The sequence below is a fragment of the Giraffa tippelskirchi genome, chromosome 2, assembly GCF_054371585.1.
Source record: "Giraffa tippelskirchi isolate mGirTip1 chromosome 2, T2T-mGirTip1v1.2.pri, whole genome shotgun sequence".
Lineage (NCBI taxonomy): Eukaryota > Metazoa > Chordata > Mammalia > Artiodactyla > Giraffidae > Giraffa > Giraffa tippelskirchi.
This window is the reverse complement of record NC_137276.1, coordinates 67,107,250-67,134,358: the sequence shown is the minus strand read 5'-3', so window position 1 is coordinate 67,134,358 and position 27,109 is coordinate 67,107,250. Positions and strand designations below refer to the sequence as shown.

The 27,109-nt window shown below is 38.8% G+C and overlaps 1 protein-coding gene and 1 long non-coding RNA gene across 9 annotated transcripts in view; one reads left to right on the top strand and one right to left on the bottom strand.

Annotated features, from left to right (window-relative positions):
- LOC145537768 (uncharacterized) overlaps window positions 1-3,796 on the bottom strand; it is a 14,410-nt gene extending 10,614 nt beyond the window's left edge. The window contains exon 1 of the long non-coding RNA XR_014076420.1: window positions 3,117-3,796. This is a non-coding gene — a long non-coding RNA (uncharacterized LOC145537768). The remainder of the gene's footprint in view (window positions 1-3,116) is intronic.
- Window positions 3,321-27,109, top strand: SUPV3L1 (Suv3 like RNA helicase). 8 transcript variants are annotated; one of them, XM_081568445.1, is made up of 15 exons: window positions 3,321-3,619; window positions 6,084-6,161; window positions 6,553-6,660; window positions 7,754-7,868; window positions 9,013-9,181; window positions 11,417-11,471; window positions 14,306-14,383; window positions 15,660-15,751; window positions 16,774-16,954; window positions 17,515-17,608; window positions 20,563-20,782; window positions 22,372-22,452; window positions 22,912-23,088; window positions 25,822-25,970; window positions 26,623-27,109. In XM_081568445.1, the coding sequence occupies exons 1-15, from the start codon at window positions 3,346-3,348 to the stop codon at window positions 27,056-27,058; spliced, it is 2,307 nt and encodes a 768-aa protein (XP_081424571.1). In that variant the 5' UTR covers window positions 3,321-3,345; the 3' UTR covers window positions 27,059-27,109. The 8 variants fall into 8 exon arrangements, with proteins under 8 accessions (XP_081424571.1, XP_081424560.1, XP_081424622.1 ...); XM_081568434.1 differs by having other exon boundaries at window positions 11,417-11,528; XM_081568496.1 differs by having other exon boundaries at window positions 9,013-9,185.

The following is a 27,109-nucleotide window of genomic DNA, read 5'->3' as shown; positions in this document are numbered from 1 at the left end:
GAAATGAACTGAAAAAATTTTGTGTCTATTAGAGTACAATATCTAATGCAGTGGTTCTCAACCCTGGCTGCATGTTCAAATCACTTTTAGTTTTTAAAAATAATCATGCCAGATCCTATCCAGGCCAATAAAATCAGAATTTCAGGGGCTCGGACATCAGCGTTTAAAAACTACCCAGAATTGAGAACCACTGTTCAAACCATTTAATTAGTTATTTCTCTGAGTGGTGAAGTTTTCATTGTTTTGAATTGCTAGGGAGGAAAAACTTCTCTCTGCTCTCTTTTGTGTTTGAGAGCCTACTATTAAACTGATAGATTAGCAAAAGAAAAGGATTCTAATTGAGTTAGAGGACAGGACGTTGACAAAAATGTGACAGGGGTGGTTAGAATTTAGGGGTGGTTTACCATCTTGCTAGGGGGATGGGGGTGAAGGACACTTAAAACTGACTTAGTAGGGGAAGCTGTGGGGAGAAAAGAGCACTAATGGGAAAGCAGATGACTTTCAGGAAAGATAAAGGGTCCTTAGGAGAACAGGTGGTACATATGAGCATTCTGTAACCAAAGTCTGTTTAAATGTTAGGCCAGTTTCTCACGGTGATGAGTTAATCCTACCAGTTTGCTCCCTGTGAGGGGATTTATGGCAGTGGAGTTCTGGGAGGCTCTGTATTTAGGCAGACAGGATTTCAGGAACTCCAATGCGTTCTATTAAACAGTTTATGCCACAGTGGTGTATTCTGGATCCCTTCAATGTGGATCAAGTAGTTGGAATATTCTAATTACCCTGTGAGTCAGCAAAGTCTTTAATTCCTTTTATATTCAGCTGAATCTGAACATACATAAAGGCCCTCTCCAGCAGGTTTATACATGCCTGGATTGAAATGTAACATTTTACAGTTTCAAATCAGATAAAGGCAGAGTGAGGACAATGCACCCTTAAACATTGTTTTTTAGGCTTGAGGTCTTCTGTGAGTGTAATTCTTGTCACTCCCCTGTTCAAAATCTTTTAGTGACTCAATTGCAGGAAAAATTCTAATTCTCTATTACAATACACCTTCAGCTCCAGTTATGCCGCACTCCTTGGAGAATATGTTCCCTTATGCTGGCCCTTCAGTTAAGACCCTCCAGGCCATTTTTGTCTGACAACCATCTCCATCTCTTAAGTCAAAGTGTTAACATGTCCCTCCATAGTGCTGACAAGTCATGCCAGGCACATCTCCAAGACTGTTTACCCCACTTTTAGAAGACTTTTTAATTGTATGGACTTAGTATGGCTCTTGGGGGTTCATCCCGTTTTGCTTTGCTATACTTGGTGCTTATCTCATAATACACATTAAAATATCTGAGAAAATGGATGATGCTTATTTTCCCAGAGAGTGATTATAAAATTAAAGTGGCCTCCTTTAGAAAGAAAAAATTGTCTACATGTAGTAACATGGTAAGAACTGTTAATGCAACTTAGAATTGTTAGAATAAAGGAAATAGACTAGATTCTAGGAGTCTTATCAGGTCCTGGAGAGAAAGCAAGACAGCATGTGGACACTCAAGTTCTATAAATGCATTTGATAGTTGGCTACCTTCCTAAGATAGGGAAACTGGACCAGATAAGCTCTGAGACTTCTTAATGATTCTAAGGGATAAACAATTTGGTATCTAGATCATGATAACCTGACATTAGAAAAATGCCAGAAATGTCAAAGTATAGAATTTGTAGGGAGATGTGAGAGGGAGAAATCTAGAATGCATTTTTGTGAAACCTCATAAATCAGGTTTTGTTAACAGCAAAGGCAAAGAAGAGAGAACTTGCTTATTTTATTCCCTACTACAAGAGAGATCTTTATTTCTCCCACTTCCTTTCCCTGTCCCACATTTATTTGTTTTCACACACACATTCAGTATTTTCCTGAGTATTTCTTTAGTGCTATTTTATTGGCCCTACCCTGAAGGAACTATAACCCAGAGCACCAGTTCTCAAAGTGTGGTCCCCAAACCATCAGGATCAATATCACCTGAAAACATAAATTTCAATCTTGGGCACTACCCCAAACATTCTGAATCAGAAACTCCAGAAGTAGGGCCCTAACAGTTTTAACAAAATTTCCAGATGGCTCTTATGCACCCTGAAGCTTGAGAACTACTACTGAAGAGACACAATTGTGATACAATTTTAGTGCTGTGACAGCAGTTGCACCTGGCACCCTATGAGGTATGGACTTGAGAAATGATGACATAACTAACAAATGGCCTGTAGTTTTGACATGAATCGTTCTTTGATCTCTCATTAGCATATATTATATAATAATTAGCTTATATATTATATAATAAATATTTGCATTACTTAACGTTAACCCTTCATATGACCAAAACCAGATCAGAAACTCTCTGAGGCAAGAGGCTGTCTACTTGAATCCCTGATGTTTAAAAAGTATCTAGTGAATCAAAGGCACATTACATTGTTACTGAAATCCTACTTGACACTATTACAGGTCACATGACATATTCCTTCAAGCTGCAAGACCTTGATGTTTTAAGTAGAATAAAGAGATATGGAAAATCCAACGGCCTACCTTGAATTTAATATGTTTCAACTTCATATGAAACAGTATCCAACTAATGCAAAAGAAACTGAACTTTGGCCTGAGTACGGGGACATATTTTTGCTATGCGGTTATAACACAGCAGCATATGATGTACACACACTGCTCCCATAAAAGTATAAAACTTTACACGCATGTCATGCAAAGGGTTTACCTAAGAACTCATAGAATTCCTTAGCAACGGTCCTGAGGCTAGATCAAGTTATGTTCTCTAACGCCACTCTATCCGGAAACTAAAGTTAATTATCCAAGGAACTTAAGGGAAATGCTCTGCAGAGTTTCCAATCCGCAAGGAACGCTGGCGCTACATCCCAGGTACCCGCATCTCCGCCGGTGGCACCCACACAGCTCACAGCTCTGCCCACGTGCTTTGAACACTTGCCCGTTCAGGGGCAGCTCGTTAACATCACGTGACACACTTCACAGGCCCCCGCCTCTCATCTGTGACATCCCCAAAGGTGCCTGATTATTTTCTTTAAAGAAAGCTGTCCCCAATCTCCGATAAAAGAGAGCAAGGACTTACAGGAACGTATCTTTTCTGATTTTCACTTCGAAGTTTTTACTCCCCTTTATGAGCAATTTTCCGGCTCTGCTTTTTCCTTATTGATCGGGCCTCTTTTTGGGCAGCTCCCCTGCTCTGGGTCTTTGCGGGCTTCAGGCACTGGCGGTTTGCGTCACTGTCGGTGGCCGCGCGTCACTGTCCGCCGCCGCGTCCCCAGGCTGCTCCGCCTTCTTTGGAGCTTGCAGTCTCGATGTCCTTACCCCGGTGTTCCCTGTTGTGGGCTCGGCTCCCCGCGGGGCGCCAGGCTGGCCACCGGGCAGCCGTCTGCTCTGCCCTTCGCGCCCACACCGGGCCCTTTCCTGGGGCTCTGGGGCGCGTTCCTGCTATTGCCTGCGCCTCTTCCTCTGCCTCCGGAGGCTCCAAAGCTCCGAACACGTCCTTGTTCGTGCCGCTGACTGTGAAACCTCAGGGTCCCAGCGCAGATGGCGACGTCGGGGCTGAGCTAACCCGCCCTCTGGACAAGAGTGAGTGCAGGAGCTGGAGAGGGCGGCGAGGGTGGTGGTGCAGGGCTGAGACGCTTCTCCGAGGAAGCTGCTTTCCCATCCTCTGGAGACCCAGGTCCCTTCGAACTTTGTCATTGTGCCTGTCAGTCCCTGCCTCCCTTGCTGGTTTTGAGCCCCTCAAGGCTTGGGATTGTGTCTGATTGATCCTTTGATGTGCTGCCCTTGAGCTGGCCTTCTCCCTTTCACTGTTCCCCTGGGAACGGTCTAAGCCCCCTTGTGACGCGAGGAGTCATCTTTTTTGAGCCGTTGGGTGCACGACTGACTTTCTAGTATAGTCTTTCCTTCCCCCCGCTGCTTATAACTATTGCTCCCAGAAGGGACAAGGGAGTGGGGTGGTGAAAAGCCAGAGGAAGACTTCTTTCAGGACTTTTTGTCATTGACTGGGTACCTGTGCAAACCAGACACTGTTAGGCTGTATGGTGGTTGCCAAGAGGAACCAGACTCAGATCCAGATCTCTTCCACTCCAGAAACTTACAACCTTGTGGGAGGAAGGACCGATGAATGACCAACTATACTACATGGTAGAACACGATAATGGTGAGCTTACCGAAGGTGGAAGGTACCCTGATCATCCAGGGGTCCAGAGAGAAAGCACTCGCTTAACATCAGCAAATGGCAAGATCTAATCCTGTGGCTCCCCTGCAAAAAATTGCGTAATGTTTTTCCATTGTCCCCAGTTTCAAAGGGTTCTCACTCCCTGCCTGATCTGGCCTGGGTAACTCTTGGAGAAGCTTTGTTGCATACCACTGTCCTCCTTTCAGCCAGATTGATGAAATGGGCACTTGTGCTCCAGGGCTTATTACCTATGCTACTCCCCGTGCCTAGAATATCTCTGTGGTTCCTTCTTTTTCTAAAAAATAACATTGGCTAACACTGAGTGTTAGAGACAGGTACTGTTTTAAACATGTGACCCATTTAATCTTCCTAAAAGCCCTTATGAAGTACAGTTTTTATCCTTGACAAATCTTATTGAATGCCTACTATGTGCTACTTTCCAAGCACTCTTCTAGTCACACAGCAGGTGCCTATGTGTGTGTATATATATATATATATGAAAGTTGCATACAATAATTAATATATACATATATATAAAGTATACACATTTTTCTGGTTGATTGTAACACACATATAAGTATATGTATATATCATATATATACACATATATAGGTAAATGTATATATCATTTTTTTTCTGGTTGATCATAATACAATTAGCCAAGTAAGGGTAGACTGACTATAAGTAGAAAATGTTGCACATTTGTGATAGTCATATATCACTTAACTGGCACAATTTACAGTTTCCTTACCTTTTGTCCATTTCCCAAATGCTAAAATATAAATAATATTTTCTCTGCCTATATCTCTGGATTGTGAAAATCATGATAACATGTTTGGCAAAGCACTTTGGAAAGTGTTGAAGGGATGCATAAGTGTAAACTAGTATCACTTGTACTAAACATTTGCTATTTAAAAAATGAAATTACTCTGCAGTAGAATCTGATGTGTGGAAGCTGGGAAAACTGTTTCCCTAGGAGGCCAGATAGTCTACCCCAACTATATAACATAGGTTGATGTGAGGATTTAACAAAATAAGTATTTTTAGGTTACTGTATAAATAAATGTTCTAAGCCTCTCTTTTTTTTAGGTTGTTAATGCAATCTCAGCTTGATTAATTTAAAATATTTTCACCTGTAAAATTAGTGATTGATAGTGGCATTTCAGCAGGCATCTAATTCAATTTCCTTTGCAGCATATTAACTTCTCTGCTGTCACCCTTGAAATATAGTCATCTAAGCCTTTATTGAGTACTTTCAGTGACACAGAGCTGATACTTTTGTCAGGCAGCCCCTATTCTTATTTTAATTATTAGGAAGTTCTTACATAAATTCCACTGAAATCTGTTTCCCGCACTTCCCACTGACTTTAGTTATGCCACCTAGAATGAAATACATGTAATTTGTTCTCCCTAAAATCATCTTCAAACTAAAGGTCATCCGTGGCTCCTTTAGTCATTCACATAAAAGCATGATGATCTGGCCCTTGCAGTATTGGTTATCTTTCAGCTAAAAGATACCTTTTATCTGCTCACTATGAGATGTGCAGAATGATTGTGAGTAAACCAAACAGAATATGGGTATCTAACAGTGGCCCGGTGGAGGATAGGGTGATGCCAGTCCTATGGCACCTTGCTTAGTCTTCTTCAGTATAACAAGAATATTGATTGCATTGTTTGACTTTATATTTTTCTTGACACTATTAAACCATAGAGAGTTTGTGATCAACTAACCCACCTTCAAGTTCTTGCAACACTCAGTAGACCACTGCCTTGAGTGTTACGACTTCAAATTTCTTTTGCTTTGGGGGTATTTCTCTACCTAGAAGACAAATGTTAAACGTATGTTCAGTTTTGTTGTCTTTCTTCCAGATGCGGTAAAGAAGATCTTAGACAAATTTTACAAGAGGAAAGAAATTCAGAAACTGAGTGCTGATTATGGACTCGATGGTAAGGCTAATACCATTTCCATTAGAGATACCTTGTTGCTGCTTAGATTACAGCCTTTTCATTATTGTGTGGGACCTTGTGTGGCCTGGACATAAGTTCATAGTTGTAATATGGAGAATGTCCCTGACTTTTGCCTCTGTCCAGGCAGGAGATCATCAGGATGCAATTGGTGAACCAGACACATGGCAAAGGAGCTGTGTGTTCAGCTTTCCTTCATGTTGTCCTAGAATTTCAGTTTTAGCCCAGATCATAACAAACCAGCTGTACTACAAGAAAGGAAAAAGACACTTTGATGAGTTAAGTGTGATGTGTATGTGTACTTTTTAAAATGAGAAAATGAAAATGAAATGAAAACTAAGTCCTGCCTGTTTTGATTTTGTGTTTCCCACAGCTCGTCTCTTCCACCAAGCTTTCATAAGCTTTCGAAATTATATCATGCAGTCTCATTCTCTGGATGTGGACATTCACATTATTTTGAATGATATTTGCTTCAGCGCAGGCAAGTGTTTAGAGACTTTTTAAAATCCTTTGAACATCCTTGCTATTTCTTTTTTTTTTCCTCCAGTTAGCTTATTTGCTTTGGAATAAGCCCTGTTAACATCCTCTGTAAATAATTCAGTGCTTTCATAGGAGGCCTTCTAGGTCTTTTTGCTTTATAGTAGGCCTGGGTTGGTTATTAAGTCACCCATGTGTCTTAGACTGGAGGAAGACTGGGACCTCGATCTGTCACCATCTGCTCTTCACTAGTATCGGCCTCGGTGAAATGAACTCTCACACAAGGTAGAATTAATGCATAACAGATTCCATCTGTTTTTGCCACTGACTTCTTTCTCCCTCATACTTTGACAGATCTCTTGCTATAAAAGAAAAAAATGTAGAAATATCATTATTTTATTCCCATGGGCAGTTTGACTTTGGTTATGTTATTATGTATTTGACTATTAGACCATTGCCCTGGGCCAGGCACTGAGGTAGAACCGGGACACAAAGCAAAATGGAACTCAGCCCACCCTTATCAAAGCCATAAGGTGTGGAAACTTCTTGCTGAGAAGTCAATTCACTTTCATGTTTTGTTTCTCAGTGGTATCTGTAGTTTAAAAAATACTTGCATCTGGGTCCTGTATTTTGCTTCAGTAACCATGGAGCCTTCTTGCTAATGTATATTCCCAGGTTTTTTGTTTTGTTTTGTTTTTTGCCATCCATGATCCTACTTTCCCAGCCAGGAATAGACCCGAGGGCACTGGCAGTGTGAGCACTGAGTCCTAACCACTGGACAGTCAGGGAGTTACCCCCAGGTTCTTTGTTTTTAATTTAACTTTCATCAGTGCTGATCTTTACCTGTTGCATTGAAGAAGTGGAACATGGTTGTTGACAGCCAGTTTTCTGCTTTCCTAGAAAATACAAGTGAAATAAGGAAGAAAACATAAGGCAAAGCAGGATCTCAGGAAAGGATATCATTCCTTGTTCTAGGGTTTACCTTTTTATCCTGACAACGTCCCCTTAACTTAGCTCACTAAGAATAAAGCTTTCATTAAGTTCAGTTGTGAATAACATTTAGATTGCACATATTAATGCAATGTTTTATTTTCCAGCTCATGTGGATGACTTATTTCCATTTTTCTTGAGACATGCAAAACAAATATTTCCTATGTTGGAGTGTAAGGATGATCTACGTAAAATCAGTGACCTAAGAATACCACCTAACTGGTTAGTTTCTTTATTGTGGATTTGAAATTTTCGGTTTCTGATCTTGGGAGATTAGTGATCACTATATATTTTGTTATTGTGTACTAGATGATAAATCAAGTAGTTTAGGTTGTTTTGTTTTCTCTAGAAAAATACACAATTATATTGGCAGGCAGTTAGCGGGTATCTCCTCCTAAATCCTAATCAAGCTTGGTATAAGGTTTTATTAGGGCAGATCTAGAGTAGGTCTTTAGGTTGTCCTTACAATGCAAGTGTGACCTTTCTGGTGTCTCAACTGAATATGCTGTTAATAAGTTCATCTCCTAGCGCTTTGCCATTTCTTTGAGACTTTCCACTTAAACTCTTAGCAAGCTGTCCTCTGCTAGGCCCTGCATGTGTTCAGCCCAGCCGTTGGCCAAGGACCCAGGGAACCCCCACACAGACTTCAAGGCTCTCTCTCTATTGCACTTTTCTTCTCTTCCACACTCAGGCCTTCAGATTCTAGCTGCTTCAGCAGCTTTAATCTTGATCTCTACTGCTCAGCTCAGTGGGACTATTTTAACTTGCTTGGATTCCACCTCCATGTGCCCTCTTGGGGTCCAGTAGGGCTCATCTCAAGTGTTTCTTTCTTTTGGAGCTTATAGTCCTGCACCGCCTCTTGTCCATGTCCCCAGGGAGCTGCTATATATATTTTGTCCAGTTTTGTAGCTGTTTATCGTAATAGGTCAAGTCCAGTACCATTCACCATGGCCAGAAGCAGAAGATTCAGTCGTTTTATTGTGTATGCTAAAAGTCAGAAGCCTGGGAATATTTACTTCCAGGGCATATGTAGAGAATGTGAAAATAATGTGAACATGTCTCTGGAGCTGATAGCAGTTTAAATTTATTTTAAGTAACTCTTGGGGAAAAGGAATTTGTACATTGGCAAGAATATCCAAGAAATTGATTTGCATTTGGGTTTTTCTGTCCTCTAGTTAGTAAATGCCATTCTTGGGAAGCAGTCATTTTGGTGTGGACATGAAACTCATCATTTAATTTAGTTTTTCAAAGATGCTGCTAGTTTGTGAATGTTAAGAGGATGTTTCATTGGAAGTTTTTTCAGTTAATACCTTTTCCAGGATTTGGAGGTTAATGCAATTAAGCTGTTTATCTACTCATGTTTTAGGTACCCAGAAACTAGAGCCATACATCGGAAGATAATATTCCATTCAGGTCCTACAAACAGTGGAAAGACTTATCATGCAATCCAGAAATACTTGTCAGCAAAATCTGGAGTGTATTGTGGCCCTTTAAAATTACTGGCACATGAGATCTTCGAAAAGACTAATGCTGCTGTTAGTATATTACCAAATATTCTCTTTTTCTTGCTAATTTGGGGGAAAGTAGAGTAAAGCGGGTGGAGGCAGAGGGTGTGTGTAGTAGTAATTTACTTTTAACAAAAAGTGCCATATTTCATTGCATTTAACTTAAGGCCATCAATTGTAAGATGTACTATTATTTTATGCAAAACTGAGAAAGAAGCTGATGCTGCCAACTGAATTCTGATGTGCCACCCATTGTTAAGAGATAGCCTGTGAAAAAATAAGTGTATTAGAATGAAGGAAATACAATATTATAGACTATTTCACATATACAGAGAAATGAAGGAGTAACATTCAAATAACTTGACTCCACTACCCAGCTCCCATCAGATTCTAACATTTTGCCATACTTACTTGTTTTTTTAACTTTTTTTTTTAGGAAATAAAATATTGGGGAATTTCCTGGTGGTCCTGTGGTTAGGACTTCATGCTTTCACTGCCATGGGCCTGGGTTCAATCCCTGGTTAGAACTAAGATCCCGCAAGCTGTGTGGCATGACCAGAAAAAAAAAAAGCAGGAAATAAAATATTACTGATATAGATGAAACTCCCTCTGAACCCCTGCTTTACCCCCTCAGAGTTACCCACTGCTCTGTTGTATTCAATTTACCTTTTTTTTTTTTACAATTAAATCTTTGATGTGATTGCTAGAACAAATGATAAAAACTGAAGCCAGCTTTCCAACCTGAAAAGGACTAAATGCTCTGTGGTCTGAGGCATCATGTCAGAAAACGGGCCACATTTTGGTTCATTGCTTTATTATGACTTTATAACGAGAGATTAACCTGTTTGGTAGGTAGTTTGCATCATGTTCTGGATAATTTGTATAATTTACATATATAATGCCTTATTTATAAATACTTAGAAGTATTTCTGCAAAACAAAGACTTTCTTTTACAAACTTCAGGATATTCATGTAAAGCAGGACATTTAATATTGATAGAATGCCATTATTTAATCCACTGTCCATACTCAAATTTTGCCAGTTGTTCAGTAACACCACCACTACTCCGCTTTCCCTCCCCCTGTGCCCCCGCCACCTCCAGCGTTCTGTTCACGGTCTCCTGCTGTATTTTATTGTCATGTCTCCAGTTTCTCCATTAATCTGGGACAATTCCTCAGTCTTGGTCTTTCATAACTTTTACAGTTTGAAAGATTACAGGTCAGTCGTGTTGTAAGCTGTCACTCAGTTTGGATATGTCTGATGTTTCCTCATTAGTTTCAGGTTGTTAGGGGGACCAGCTGTTCCAGTTTGCCTGGACTTTCCCAGATTTATTACCAAATGGTCTTTGACCTGAGTTATCCCTCAGTTCTGAGTGCATTGGGGTAGTTGGCTACTCACATATATACCATAGCACTGATATCGGTCCTTCTCAAAGAAATATATTAGGAGGTCTTTGTATTCTTAAATTAATTCATAATGTTTTTCTTGAACATAGAAACAATTTCATTTTAATAAACTAAAATAGTACAGGAGCTATTGACATAATATAAAGTTTATTTATTTATTTATTTAGTTGTGCCATTGCCTTAGTTCGGAAGGCTCTTGTTGCAGAGCATGAGCTCTAGGCTCATGGGCTTCTTTAGTTGCAGCACTCAGACTCAGCAGCTGGGGCTCACGGGCCCTAGATCACCAGCTCAGTTGCTCCATGGCATGTGGAATCTCTTGGACCAGGGATCGAACCTTTGTCCCCTGCATTGGCAGGCAGATTCCCATCCAGCGCACCACCAAGAAAGTTCAGTACAAAGTTTAAAAAATAAAAGTGCTTCAATTTCTCATGCTTTTGTTACCTGAGAATTTAGCTGATTTGAGATGTTCTAAGTTTACATAGGTTATATGAAAGTGGCTTTTATTTTTTATTAAAAATTTTTTTAGAGGATTTGGAATATTTGCTTCAAGTATTAGACAAATAAATTTGACGTAATAGAAGGAAGTGAAAAGAAAAATAAGTGCAAGTGTTAATCACTCAGTCGTGTCCAACTCTTGGTGACCCCGTGGACTGTAGCCTGCCAGGCTCCTCTGTCCTTGGAATTCTCCAGGCAACAATACTGGAGTGGGTAGCCATTCCCTTCTCTAGAGGATCTTTCTGACCTACTCTATTAAATACTCTATATTTAATAGAAGGAATACTTTATTAAACATCCAAATCTTCTTTTTGCTGTTGTTTTCAAGGTGGAGATAATTCCAGTTTTCTTTTTGTCATCCTAGGGGGTGCCATGTGACTTGGTAACAGGTGAAGAGCGTGTTACAGTAGACCCAGATGGTAAACAGGCTGCCCATGTTGCTTGTACTGTTGAGATGTGCAGTGTTACAACTCCTTGTATGTATATACTATTTTAAAACCTTATGGTTCAGTATTTTTTTTATTTTAAAATACAGATGAACATGTGGAATGTGTTTTTTTATTGTGAAAAAATTTGTAATTGAGTATTTAACTGCTACTTAAAAATGCCAAACTTTGCATCATGTTTGCTTTTGAATTTTCTTTCCCTTTTTCTCTTAAAAGAACTGAAATGTTAACACATACGAATTTTCCTTTGTATCACTCCACAGTTCAATTCCTCTCCCCTCGGTGATCTAGTTGCTGTCAAATATTTGGTGTATACCTTTCCTGTCTTTTTCTGGCGTCACTATTATATATTACCTATCAATACTATAGTTTCTGTGTTTTAAAATGTTTACATGACAATCATATTGTATTATTGCTCCACAACTTGCTTTTTTTCTACACATGTATTTAGATCTAGTCTTGTTTACATGTATATGTATCATAAATATATATATATATATCGCATATATTCATTTAAACTGTTACATAGTATTCCATATTATGACTAAATTTATTTATTCCTTATTCTTCTATTAAATAGTATTTAAGTTGTTTTAAACTTTTTCACTATTATATATAGTACCACAATGAACTTCTGTATAAGTACGGTAGTTTTGAAAACATTTAAAATGAAAATTAGGAGAAGGCAATGGCACCCCACTCCAGTACTCTTGCCTGGGAAACCCCATGGACAGAAGAGCCTGGTAGGCTGCAGCCCATGGAGTCGCGGAGAGTCGGACACGACTGAGCGACTTCACTTTCACTTTTCACTGTCATGCACTGGAGGAGGAAATGGCAACCCACTCCAGTATTCTTGCCTGGAGAATCCCAGGGACGGGGGAGCCTGGAGGGCTGCCGTCTATGGGGTCGCACAGAGTCGGACACGACTGACGCGACTAAGCAGCAGCAGCAGCAACTTAACTGTGCAATCCTAACACGACGCTGTGAGGAAACTGAGGCACACCCAGGGAGGATAAGCACTTTCCCCAAGGTTGCACAGCCAGAAAACAGAGCAGCTGAGATTCAAGCCCGGGCTGCCTGGCCAGAGAGGTACAATCTTTTGGCTCCTACTGATAAGTCGATGGTAACCAGCTCTGCACTGCACTCCGTTCAGAGGTAGCAGGCTCGCAAATAAAACAGGATTCTAACTTCAAAAAAAAAAATAAAATAAAATAAAAAATAAAAAATAAATAAAAAATAAAATGAAAATTAACTTTTTCCTTACTATATAGACAATCAGTCCTTCATTATAGAAAATGTAAAAATAAATGCAAAGAGAAGAAAAAAATATTAATCTTCCAGTTCCATCCATCCAGAATCAATAAATATTAACCCTGTGGTGTATATTTTCTAAGTTGTGTTCATTTGCATATACTTACATGTGCATTGTGGGTGTGTATATTAAAATGGGGATTATACATTATGTACTGTTCAGTAGCTTGCTTTTTTCATTTTAACAATCTTTCTGAGTAAATGGATAGTTTTTAAAAATCAATTTATTCTAAAAGTAATACATTATAAATACTAAAATAGCACATATAAATCAAAATTCCCTCTTCTGCCCCCTCTTTTCTAATCTAATTTGTATACACTCAGATATGCTAAATAATTTTTAATCTGATTGTTTTTCAGTATAAAATTAGCTTTCTTTTGTTTCCTCAGTGTCATTGTGGGCATATTAAATTTTTCTTTAAAACATATTCCTCTCAAATCTTTGGTACTTTGGGAAGAGAACTAAAATATAATTTATGTGACTTAGAAAGAATAAAATAATATGGTTGGAAGCATTTTGGCATTAGAAAATAAAATGAGGCTTTTTTTTTTTTTACTGTAGTAATGAACTTTAAAACCCCAAAGAATGAGCAGAGTTGTAGCTCAGGGAGTTACGCTTTCCACTTCTCATAACACCCATCTGGGTTCCTAAGGTGCTTCGTTTACAGCAGGGTTATCTATTCCTTGGTCCTGGGAGCTGCTTTCACTGCTGTGTGGACGTATTCTTACTAGGCAGATTCTGCAGGTTTCTTCTGAGATTGCAAAAAATAGGACAATCGAATGTGCTCAGTTTGGGAGGCAGTGGAGTAGAGATGGTCTGGGTTTGAATTTTATGTTTTCAAATGTTACACTTTGGTCAGTGATTTAACTTCCCTGGGTCTCAGTTTATTCTTCTTTAAAATGTAAATGTAGGGGAAGTCCCAGGTAGTCCAGTGGTTAGGACACCACACTTTCACTGCTGAGGGTATGGGTTCAATTCTTGTTGAAGGAACTAAGATCCTGCAAGCCGAATGGTGCTGCCAAAATTTTTTTTAATTAATTAATCATTTATTTGGCTGCATTGGATCTTAATTGTGGCACCCGGGGTCTTTGAGCTTTAGTGTGGCATGTGGACTGTTAGGTGCAGCATGTGGGATCTAGTTTCCTGCCCAAGGATTGAACTCGAGCCCCCTGCTTTGGGAGCACAGAGTTTTAGCCACTGGACCACCAGGGAAGTTGCCCACCCCCCCCCAATTTTTTTTTAAATTAAAAATACAAGTATGAGATTTTTAAAAAAAGGAAATGTAAGTAATGATGATACTAACTTAGTTGGTGTATTGTGAGGATTAAATGAGTTGTAGTTGTAAAGCACTTAGAACAAGCCTGCCAGCAAAGAAGCGCATAGTAAGTAATGATGATGATTATGGTGGTGTTGAAAGCTTGAATTTTGATATTGTGATTCGTTTATAATACTATTGAAGTAGATTGTCTTGCTCATGATGACTTTCTATTTTAAGATGAAGTGGCCGTGATTGATGAAATTCAAATGATTAAAGATCCAGCCAGAGGATGGGCCTGGACCAGGGCACTACTAGGTTGGTGGTTAATACTGTAAAATCTGTGCTTTGTGACATCTGCACTGGGATGCATTTATCTGCTTGGCATTGGCAAATAGAGCCAGCTAGATCCTGTCTTGACATAAATGAAACAAAAAAGTCAGCTAGGTGTGAGTTTTAATTTTCTAAATATTTTAATTATAGGTCCATTTTTTTCTATTATAAAAGAATAATCATTTAATAAAAGTGTTCAAATCTTAGCATATTTATACAGCCATTATTAACATTTTGGTATTTCATGACAATCTTTTTTCTCATTTATATGGTGTTTTGTGAATATATAAATTTTGTATCTTGCTTTTTTTTTCCAGTGCTTTTTTCATAGACTTTTTTTTCATACCACATATTAATGTTGTATATTATCCGTTGAAGAGCTGTGCTGTAGTCTTCCCTCAGTATCTGTGGAATATTGGTTCCTGGACCTCTGCAGATGCTCAAATCCCTTCCAGGTGGATGGGTTCTGCATCCATGAATTCAACCAGTGGTGGACTGAATATTTTCAATCCATTGGTTGAATCTGCAAATGTGAAACCTGTGGATGTGGAAGACCAGTTGTAATTTGTCCCAAAGAGTTGAACATTTTTCCCTATTATTAGTGATGCAGTAAAAAAATCTTTGAGCCATACCTTTTTATTTATTATTTCTTTAAGATAGTCTCCTGGAAGTGGACTTCTTGAAGTCCACGGACATGTATGAACATTTCTCCTGCTTGATCTTTGGAGTGAATTTTTTGATCAGCATGTTGTAGGGCAAGTGTTTTCAAATTTAAAAACAAATAGAGGAACTCTTTCTTTAAACCAAGAGTGTACACTAAAGCCTGTAATATAAAATAGATGAAAGTGTATATGCTAAGTGGTAAGGGTCTTGGAGTTACTTCTACCCACCAGCCCCCACTCCCCAACCCCGAGTAACCTCAGTGATTCCATGGAGCCTGATTTGAAAAGAAAAGTATAGGACTAATGTTCAGTACTAACCATCAAAATGCGAGATTCTAGTTCAGACTGGCTTCCCCATCTAGTAGACTCAAAACTTAGGCTGCAGTATTTTAAAAACTCCAAGATTTATAAAAATGGTGATAATTTTTGCCCACTAGAAGATTTTTGTTTTCAGGGTTGAATCACAGAGATCGCATTTATGAAAACACTTGTTAAAGTTGTAAAGCAGTAGGTAAGCAAAGTATTTTGGGTATGTGAACTATTACATATTTACTTTTGTATCTTTAAAATTAAAAAAATCCCAATTTTGCATTTAACAGGACTCTGTGCTGAAGAAATCCATGTGTGTGGAGAATCTGCTGCAATTGACCTGGTTACCGAGCTTATGTGCACAACTGGGGAGGATGTGGAGGTACTCAGTTACATGCCTTGTTCCCAAGGTGGCATAGCAAATAGCCAGAGTACCCAGGCAGTGGCTTCAGAGGCCCAAGATGGTGGCACATCTTTCAGAACTTGAAAGATTAGCTTCGTTTCCCTGTAGTTTACTAGATCGTGCATAGTTGGTTGAACTTCATGATCTAAAGTTCTGACCGAGTGGCTCTCACACCCTAAGTCTTCAAAGGTCCAAGCAGATTCCTTACCTTTTCTTGACAGAACCTTTTGGAATTTGAACAGATCTCTTTAGAATTAAATAAATCTGGAATGTCAGAAATTTGAGGCTCAGCAGAAGTTTGTAATTTTCAAAGTCTCAAATGTCAGATACTGGGGACTCGGATACATATCTAATTGCTAGAGATAGTTTGTATCCTTTTTACACATTCCTAGAATAGGAATTAACTCACTTCTTCTTACTCCTACTTTTTGCTTTCTTTACCAGACTTCTATAATAAAATTAAATCTTTAAAAACTGGTCCATTACTTTAGTTTTGTACTCAGCTTTCAAGGAGAGAGAGTGGAGTAGAGTGGAAGAAATTCTGGGTTTTAGTCTTGTTTTTGCTGTTAATTCACGTTGTGTTTTTAGGCAAATCACAGAAGGCTACAACTGGAAAAATCTTCATCAGACCTGATCTTTTTTTTTTGGCTTGATCATTTATTAGACTCTATTTTGCTTTTTCATAAAATGGAAGTAACAGTTAATAACCCTTCTGAACTTATTAGCAAGTTCCTATACAAATCAAATATATATGAAAGTGCTTTGAAAATTTATGAAATCCTCTGTAACATTTTACTAATTTAGAAATACCAGTGAGAACTGTAGGTAACACTTACAATATCAAAATAAATGCTTTTCTGTATTTTCTCTTGAAAATGTTGGAACTTGTCTAACTTTAGCAGTTTTTAGCTACTCGACTGCTTTGTGAGTTTTTCACAACGCTTAGTCGTAAGAAGTTCCATTGGGTATGCTGTTTTACAGTATCATATCCTTTATTGTAGGTTCGAACCTATAAAAGGCTTACCCCCATTTCTGTGCTGGATCGCGCGCTAGAATCTTTAGACAACCTTCGGCCTGGGGACTGCATTGTCTGTTTTAGCAAGAATGATATTTATTCTGTGAGTCGACAGATTGAAATTCGGGGATTGGAATCAGCTGTTATATATGGCAGTCTCCCTCCTGGTAATTATTGACTTTCCTCATGATAGGATATGAAGTGTCTTGTTTTTGCCATTTATTTTGAGATATGTATAGAAAACACAGTAAGATACTGAATTAAGTTGCTTGGTGTATAATTTGTTATAGGTCATAAAAAGTACATACTTCTCTAGTCATCTTTATGGTGATAGAAGTATTTTGATTATCTATAGCTTTTGTTAATCGCTGCTATTAGTAGACTGTATTTTAAATGTTGAGCTGATGATTTTCTTACAGAAATGTCATTAAAATATGATCTTGGTAATATTCTTAAAATATTACCAGAAATCTGTTAAAAGTGTCCTCAGAAATGATATAGCTAGTGTGGTAGGGGATTATGTTGCTCTTTGTGAGGTTATTTAGAGGAATAGCAATAAAAGGATAAGTGATTATTCGAGAATAAAAAAAATAAGTTTGAAACAGTGAGAGTTTTATCCATAAAAACGGAGAGCAAGAGGTGAGGGTTTCCAAGACCCTACAAGATACTACTTAGTGTGATGTAGTAAAAGAGAACATTAATTTAACGTAAACTGTTTTTATTTCAGGGACCAAACTTGCTCAAGCAAAAAAGTTTAATGATCCTGATGATCCATGCAAAATCCTGGTTGCTACAGATGCAATTGGCATGGGACTTAATTTGTAAGTAATTTGTTATTAATAATCGTGGATATTCAGTGGGTTAGATAGAAATTTAAACACTTCTCAATGGCATTAGAATGACCAAACTCTTTGGCTTAGGTGAATGGGTATTGTAGTATAGATCCTAGATTTATCTTGCTCACACCTGAAGGAATAGAATTAAAACATCACATAACACTTGGACTTTTGAGTGCTGCTCCCTAACACTGCTAACCTATTATGTTCAGTTCAATTCAGTTCAGTCGCCCAGTCGTGTCCAACTCTTTGCGACCCCATGGACTGCAGCACGCTAGGCCTCCCTGTCCATCACCAACTCCCGGAGTTTACTCAAACTCATGTCCATTGAGTCGGTGATGCCATCCAACCACCTCATCCTCTGTCGTCCCTTTCTCCTCCCACCTTCAATCTTTCCCAGCATCAGGGTCTTTTCCAATGAGTTAGTTCTTCACATCAGGTGGCCAAAGTATTGGAGTTTCAGCTTCAGCGTCAGTCCTTCCAATGAATATTTAGGACTGATTTCCTTTAGGATGGACTGGTTGGATCTCCTTGCTGTCCAAGTGACTCTCAAGAGTCTTCTCCAACACCACAGTTCAAAAGCATCAGTTCTTTGGTGCTTAGCTTTCCTAATAGTCCAACTCTCACATCCATACATGCCTACTGGAAAAACCATAGCTTTGACTAGATGGACCTTTATTGGCAAAATGATGTCTCTGCTTTTAATATGCTGTCTAGTTCAGTCATAACTTTTCTTCCTAGGAGCAAGCGTCTTTTAATTTCATGGCTGCAATCACCATCTGCAGTGATTTTGGAGCCCCCCAAAATAAAAGATGTCACTGTTTCCATTGTTTCCCCATCTATTTGCCATGAAGTGATGGGACCAGATGCCATGATCTTAGTTTTCTGAATGTTGAGTTTTAAGCCAACTTTTTCACTCTCCTCCTTCACTTTGATCAAGAGGCTCTTTAGTTCTTCGCTTTCTGCCATAAGTGTGGTGTCATCTCTATATCTGAGGTTATTGATATTTCTCCCAGCAGTCTTGATTCCAGCTTGTACTTCATCCAGCCCGGCATTTCTCATGATGTACTCTGCATATAAGTTAAATAAGCAGGGTGAGAATATACAGCCTTGACATACTCCTTTCCCAATTTGGAACCAGTCTGTTGTTCCATGTCCAGTTCTAACTGCAGTTCTAACTTCTTGACCTGCATATAGATTTCTCAGGAGGCAAGTCAGGTGGTCTGGTATTCCCATCTCTTTCAGAATTTTCCAGTTTGTTGTGATCCACACAGTCAAAGGCTTTGGCGTAGTCAGTAAAGCAGAAGTAGATGTTTTTTTGGAACTCACTTGCTTTTTCAGTGATCCAGTGGATGTTGGCAATTTGATCTCTGGTTCCTCTGCCTTTTCTAAATCCAGCTTGAACATCTGGAAGTTCACAGTTCATGTAATGTTGAAGCCTGGCTTGGAGAATTTTGAGTATTACTTTACTAGCGTGTGAGATGAGTGCAATTGTGTGGTAGTCTGAACATTCTTTGGCTTTGCCTTTCTTTGGGATTGGGATGAAATCTGACCTTTTCCAGTCCTGTGGCCACTGCTGAGTTTTCCAGATTTGCTGGCATATTGAGTGCAGCACTTGCACAGCATCGTCTTTTAGGATTTGAAATAGCTCAACTGGAATTCCATCACCTCCACTAGCTTTGTTCGTAGTGATGCTTCCTAAGGCCCACTTGACTTCACCTTCCAGGATGTCTGGCTCTAGGTTGATGGTCACACCATCATGATTATCTGGGTTGTGAAGATCTTTTTTGTATAGTTCTTCTGTGTATTCTTGCCACCTCTTCTTAATATCTTCTTAATATCTTAATACCTATTATGTTACCTCAGTTTGTTTTCAGTGTCTCAGTTGGCAAGTGTGTGTGCCTGTTAGGCATGTGGGGCCAGCCATTATCTTTAGGGGTTAACAATGTTAAGCCTAAATATTCCTCTGTGGGGAATGAAAGCAGCTATACCTTTATGAATGAACTATTCAAAGCCATTAGGACATGGAAGCAACCTAGATGTCCATCAGCAGACGAATGGATAAGGAAGCTGTGGTACATATACACAATGGAATATTACTCAGCCATTAAAAAAATACATTTGAATCGGTTCTACTGAGATGGATGAAACTGGAGCCCATTATACAGAGTGAAGTAAGCCAGAAAGAAAAACAACAATACAGTATACTAATGCATATATATGGAATTTGAAAGATGGTAACGATAACCCTATATGCGAGACAGAATAAGAGACACAGATGCATGGAACAATTTTATGGACTCTGAGGGAGAAGGTGAGGGTGGGACGTTCTGGGAGAATAGCATTGAAACATGTATATTATCATATGTGAAACAGAACACCATTCCATGTTCGATGCATGTGACAAGGGCTCAGGGCCGGGGCAATGGGATGATCCAGAAGGATGGGATGTGGAGGGAGGTGGGTGGGGGGTCCAGGAAGGGGAACACATGTAAACCCATGGCTGATTCATGTCAATGTATGGCAAAAACTATTACAATATTGTAAAGTAATTAGCCCCCAACTAAAATAAATAAATTTATAAAAAAAAAAAAAAAAAAGAGCTAGCATTTAAAAGTAGCCTAAGAAGACCTTGTGTGGTTTATTTGTAAAAAGAGTTATTTTCTAGAGCCTTACTGAAGTATAATTTACGTATTATACTTTTCACCTACTTTAAATGAATAATTTGATGGTTTTTGTAAATTAACAGAGTTGTTAAAAAATGCTATTTTAAGGGAAGAAAAATAATTACTGACAAACCCCTTTACCTTAGTTTGTAAACAGTGGGCAATATTGCAAGTAGGTCTAACTAGAATTAAAGTGAGCCTTTCTACAATGAACCACATGATGCACGACTTTTCAGACAGCAGTTCATGAGATCATCTTTATTTCTATTTCAGGAGCATAAGAAGAATTATTTTTTACTCCCTTATGAAGCCAAGTATCAATGAAAAGGGAGAGAAAGAAATAGAACCAATCACTACCTCTCAAGCCTTGCAGATTGCTGGCAGAGCTGGTAGGTTCAGTTCAAAATTTAAAGATGGAGAGGTTACAACAATGAATCGAGAAGACCTCAGTTTATTAAAGGAAATTTTGAATAGGCCTGTGGATCCTATAAAGGTAAGGTTTAATTAACATAGTAATTAATTACCTCTTCTCTGGAAGGACAGTCCGTCCTTCCTTCACTCCCTTTCCAGACTTTCACCTCAGATACCTGGAAACAAATAAGCCAAAGAAAATTTTGTGCCATGAAAATCATGTCAAGAAAACCCTGCTTTGGAACTTCCCTGGTGGTCCAGTGGCTAAGACTCCGCACTCCCAGTCCAGGGGACCTGGGTTCGATCCCTGGTCAGGGAACTAGATCCCACATGCCACAATTAAGAGATCCCACGTGGTAACTAAGACCCGGTGCAACCAAATAAATAAAAATATTTAAAATGAAAGAAAACCCTGCTTTACTGCTTTGGAGAGGCCTAATAGAGAGCCCCTGTTTAGAGAATGGTATGCAAGTGAAAGATCCAGATTTTACAAATGTAGCAATAATGTAACAAGTTTAGTAAACCTGATTTTACTTTAATTCTTCCTGTAATTTAACAGGTGGGGATTGGGGCATGGTTGCTTCAGGTGGGCACATAGCTTTGTCAGCAGACTGAAAATTTCCAGAAACTTGACAGTAGAAGAAACCTTTGCATGTTGGGTAAAAACAGCATTAAGCTATACAGCTTTGAACCATTAAGGACAAGGTTAAATTTTGGTTAGTGCAGTTAATGAGGCAGAAGTGTATGTATTTTAAACAAACAGTTACAATTTAAAGTTTGCCTAGAAAATTCACTTAATAAGGCTCATCTTACTTTTAGGGATCTGAGGTAAAAGGGTATATAAATGAGATAACACAAGGGAAAGTTCCTGGAAGAAAGCTGTTCCTGGAATCATTTCTATAGTTTTTGTTAAGAGTATAGCTGTGGAACTTCCATGGTGGTTTGATGGCTAAGACTCAATGTGGTGGGCTCAGATTCGATCCCAGGTCAGGGAGCTACATCCCATGTGCTGCCACTAAGACCTGATGTGGCCAAATAAATATGTATTTTTTTAAATGTTTAAAAAAAAGAGTGCAGCTGATAATGGACCTCCCCATCTCCCTCCTGGGTACCTCCTTTCTTGCGTTTATTCTCTTCCTCCCTCCCACGATTCATCTCTCTCCTCTTTTCCTCTTTCTTTTCCCATTCTCTTTTTTTCTTTCTAGTACTTAACTGTGGGCAATTCTTGACATTGTAAATATTCAGGTAAAGAGATAACTGGCCTCCAGTTTAGACATTTTCTCTTCTGTATATGTATGTCAATTTTATTGCCCTGGTTAAAGTGATTCGGTTTTCCTTTTTTGTTTTGTTCAGTGGAGAGAATTGAGACCTTGGAAAGTACTTGTGTATGCTATCAGATCACCATAGATTTTAGGAATATAAGTAAAATATAAGCAAAAGATTAATTACTCAGTGGGTGTACTTGGTTAGTTTTACTGAATTATCGCATCAGCTTTCCTAGTTGGTAATAAATGGCAAAATATGATGCTTGTCTCTGTTTTACTCAAATTCTTGTCCCTTAACTCATTTGGCAAGGGCCTAACCTAAACATAGGACTTTATCTTGAAATAACTTAAGAAAACTTACGCTTAAAAAAAAATAAGCTTATGGTTGTTTTTTCTTCTACTCAAGGCAGCTGGTCTTCATCCAACTGCTGAACAGATTGAAATGTTTGCCTACCATCTCCCTGATACAACCCTTTCTAATCTCATTGTAAGTAGAAACTCCTAAATCTCTTTTCTAAAAAAGTCAGTATGTGATTTCTCTGGTGGGCCAGTGGTTAAAACTCGGTGCTCCCAATGCAGGGGGCGTGAGTTCAGTCCTTTGTTGGGAAAAATAAAAAAAAATTAAAAGGTGGTATGTCAGACAATTACTGGTTAACCTTGTGAACATAAATGGATAATCTGTTTTTGTGAAGTTGCTATTCATGAAGTTTATCTTGAAAGTGGAAACTTTCTCTCAGAAGTTTTATGGCTTTTATCCTGAGGAATTTTCTGAGTATTTCAGGTTGAGAAGGCTGGTAAGGACGTCTGTTAGCTTGAGGAGGCAATGAATTAAGCAAGCCTTTCTAGACATCTGTTAATGTATTAAAGTGATTGTCTTTTATACTTTGAGTACTTTATTCATGCCCAACTAGGTAGTCCAGTAATTTAATGTATTTCCCCCCCCCAGGATATTTTTGTAGACTTTTCACAAGTTGATGGACAGTATTTTGTCTGCAATATGGATGATTTTAAATTTTCTGCAGAGTTGATTCAGCATATTCCGTTAAGTCTCCGAGTGAGGTATGTTTTTTGCACAGCCCCTATCAACAAGAAGCAGCCTTTTGTCTGTTCTTCATTGCTGCAGGTAAGCCTTTATCGTTTTGATATTTTGAGTTGTTTCGAGTTGATGCATTTTTCCCCAAACAATATTTTGTTAATTGGAATAAAGAAATAAGAGAGTGTACCCTTTAATATGAAATACTGTGTAAGAACTTAAATAAAAAATGACTCTTTTGTTCTTTTAGATAATTTTTTTGGGGAAAGAGAATTCTTGCTTTGTGTTTGGTTTTATGTGGTAGCCTTTTTGCAGAAGCTAAAATAAAAATAATTAAACATAATATTTTGAGAGAAAGGAGTCTTTGCCTGATGGTAGATACACTTTTTCCTTGTTGGTGTTGGGGAATGTATTCTGGAAGGGAAGGGGCTTAGGAGTCAGTAGTGGCAATAGTATTCAGTTCTCTTAACCGTCAGGGATGGCTGTTAGTGTGAATTTGGTGCCAAGGTTCCAGCCCCTTTTCTTTTAACTCATTTGGGTAGAGAGACAAATCTCTGATTTCTGATCACAAGAGTCACCCAAACAAGGGGCCGGGCAAAGGCAGTAAAAGCTAAACTTCCAGTCTCTTGCCATGTTCTCTCCTGTCTCTGGGCCATTGCTCTCCCTGTTGCCTCTGCATGCTCTCCCTTCCCCACTATGCCCAGAAGTCGTCTCTTGAAATGTTTTCCTGATTCATTGTTGTCATTTCACTGCCATCTTTTTTATAGCTGTTAACATTCTGCGTATTAGCTTTGTTTGGATCAAATCTATTTCTAAGTTTATGTTTTAAATTATTTTAAAATTTTATAAATAATACACGAGTACTTTTTTGCACAAAATTAAAACGTTAGAGAAGGCTAAATTGGGCTGCCACCCTGACATAACTGCTATTATCAGCTTTGCTACAATAGCTGATATCAGCTATTATCCTTGCAGACCTTTTCTGTCGCATTTGCCTACATACCCATAGGAGTAGAAATTCTAGTTTTTGTTGGGTGGGTGTGTTCTCCCATAAATGCCATAATGAATTAGTCTGCAGCTTGTCTTTTTCCTTTAATATGTCTTAGAGATGTTCCATGTCCAACCTAGGAAATATGTTTCTTAGAGCTGGTGTTTGTGAGAGAGCTAACTAGCATAAGATTGAAGTTTATGGAACAAAGTCTTAAACTTAAAAGACCCAAGGACTTCCTTGGATGTCTGGTGGTTAAGACTCTGCTGCCAGTATAGGGGGTGTGGGTTTGATCCCTGGTTGGGGAACTGATCTCACATGCTGTGCAGTGCTGCCAGAATATTAAAAACATAACAAAGAACTGACCTGGATGGAACTGGAACCCATGGGCCTGACTCCATTTAAACCATCCTTCAAACTACTCTCTAATAAAATAGCAGCATGTTACTAAGGAGTAAGGAGTCTGGAAGCCAATAGTTGCTTATGTGTTGTGTTTACAGGTTAACATGTGAAATCTGGAGATTTTTCTTTTTCCTTGATCTCCATTATTACTGAATAAAAGAGCTCAGTATGCCCCTTAGGAATTAGTTTAGGAACTGTTCCCTGGAGCTCCTTTAGGGCTGGCTGTTGGATGGGTCTCTCTCCCTCTCTGTCTCTGAGCAGCTCCATACTCACATACTGGGCTTCCGCTAGTTGTTTGTGGCCTAAAATGTTAAACCACTGCTTTTGTAAGGGAACTGTGTTTGGCATGTTCTGCTTATTAGCAAGTTAATGTGGTCACGTTTCCATTCTTCATGGCCATCTTACTTGGCATTTATTAAACAGCAGAATGAACCAGACTGAAACTAATAAAATTGTAACATTATTTAACCACAGTTATTTGAAAACTACCCTGCATTTCTAAAGTTTTGACATTGCTTAGGTTAAATATTTAGAGATAATTTTCCCTAATTAGGAAATGAACCTTTCAAAATCACCTTATCCTTGAAGTTAAAGATTTTAAACGTATGCTTGCTAGTTTTTGCATGGTTTTATTATCTCCTGTAGATATTGTGATGCATAATAGCATCTAGTGTTGTTTGGGAGGCAGCATGATTTGAGTGTCTTGGGGTTCAAGAAGGTGTGGTGATATGGTATTGAAGAAGCTGAATCACAGTGGTGACTTGGCCAAACTATAACTGTACAGCTAGTGAAGAGGCAGAGTCTCTTTACTAGTTTGATTGACTCATTCATGGCCAGCCTTGCACCAAGTCACCTTAAAGAGTTTCTTTTTCTTTTTTTCTTTATTTTTCTCTCCATGCCATGTGGCATAGGGGAACTTAGTTTCCCAACCAGGGATCGAACCCAACCCCCTTGCTGTGGAACCACGGAATCTGAACCACTGGACCGCCAGGGAAATCCCTCAAAGACTTTTTAATATAATAAGGGATGGTATTGACAAAATACAAGCTCCTATTTAAGGCTATAGGACTATTACATGAAGGGACAGAAGTCTCTGGGTACTGTCTGCCTGGAACTTGGAACTTAGAACATAAAATGTTCATAAATGTTAACAGGCAGTCCCTGGAAAGTTAGTTCATAGGCATTTTATTGCCCTGGTTTTGGAAAAAGAAGGAAATCATTCCTTTCAAAAACAAACAAAAAAAACCCCCCAAACTTTAAAGAGCATGAAATATTCTTTAAAATATAGAAAAGTGTAAAGAAGGAGAGAAACCAGCCTGCCTATTGAGATAACAGCCACAGTTAACATTTTGTTCTGCGGTCTTTTTTGGGGGGTCACAGACCAAAGTGAATTCTGATTCTTTTGCCAAATTCATTTCTTCTGTCTCTCTCAGTTTGCCAGACAGTATAGCAGGAATGAGCCCCTAACCTTCTCATGGTTACGCCGATATATTAAATGGCCATTACTTCCACCTAAGAATATTAAAGACCTCATGGATCTTGAAGCTGTCCACGATGTCTTGGATCTTTATCTGTGGCTAAGGTACCAAATTTTTCCATTATGTGCTCCCATTTTACTAAGTAATAGGGCAAATCAAAAGTTTTTATGATGGTCTTTTACCCTTTCAAATTAGACACATTCTTGCAAGGTGTTTTATTGTCCATTTAGGCAGTTGAACCTGGTTTATACCCATTCCAAAAATGACTTAAGAGTTCTTATGATTCTAGTTAAGATAAGTAGGTGAGAAACTCTACTAGATCCTTGCTATGCAAATAGTAGTCCCTGGACCAAAAACATCAGTATTGATTGGGAACTTGTTAAAAATAGAGAATATTGGGCCCACTCCAGCTTTAATAAAATTCTACATTTTAATAAAATTTCAAGGTGATTCACGTGTGTATCATGATTTAAGAGGGACTGCTGTAGATCAGTGATTCCCAAAGGAGGGGCATGTCCCACTAGGGGAGCATATCAGAATCACTTAAGATAGGAGTACTGAGCAACTGTCATAACAACATATTCCTTAGGTGTGCTGGGGGCAGAAATAAAGGTTGAACAAAGGCATTGGACACAGTTTGCAAAAACAGAATATTTGGAATTAATCAGCGTCAAGATTTAGTCACTTCGTTGACAGCAGTCCGGCAACTGCCCTAAGAACTCTTCCTATCATGTAATGTGTTTTTTTTCTTTCCAGCTACCGGTTTTTAGATATGTTTCCAGATGCCAGCCTGGTTCGAGATCTCCAAAAACAACTAGATGGCATTATCCAAGATGGTGTACACAACATCACCAAACTGATTAAAATTTCAGAGACACATAAACTGCTGAATTTGCAGAACTTGTCAGCAGAGAGCCAGTCCCGTTTGTCAGGTGCAATAAAGAGCCAAAGCAGAAGGAATCGGGGCACCAAAGCTTTAGGGAGTAAAGCTGCTGAGCCACTCGGCCCTGATGCAGAAGAGAAATCCCTTGCTTCCAGGTTGGTGCAGCAAGGACTTCTCACTGCAGACATGCTGAAACAGCTGGAAAGAGAGTGGATGACACAACAAACCGAGCAGGGCAAAGGAATACTAGAACCCGGGACTTCCTTAAAAGGGACAAGAAGAAAGAAGAAAGAACCGGATTCAGATTAGTTTTATTTCTATTTTTACAAATAAAAATATTTTAAGCTCCTTTTACCTTTA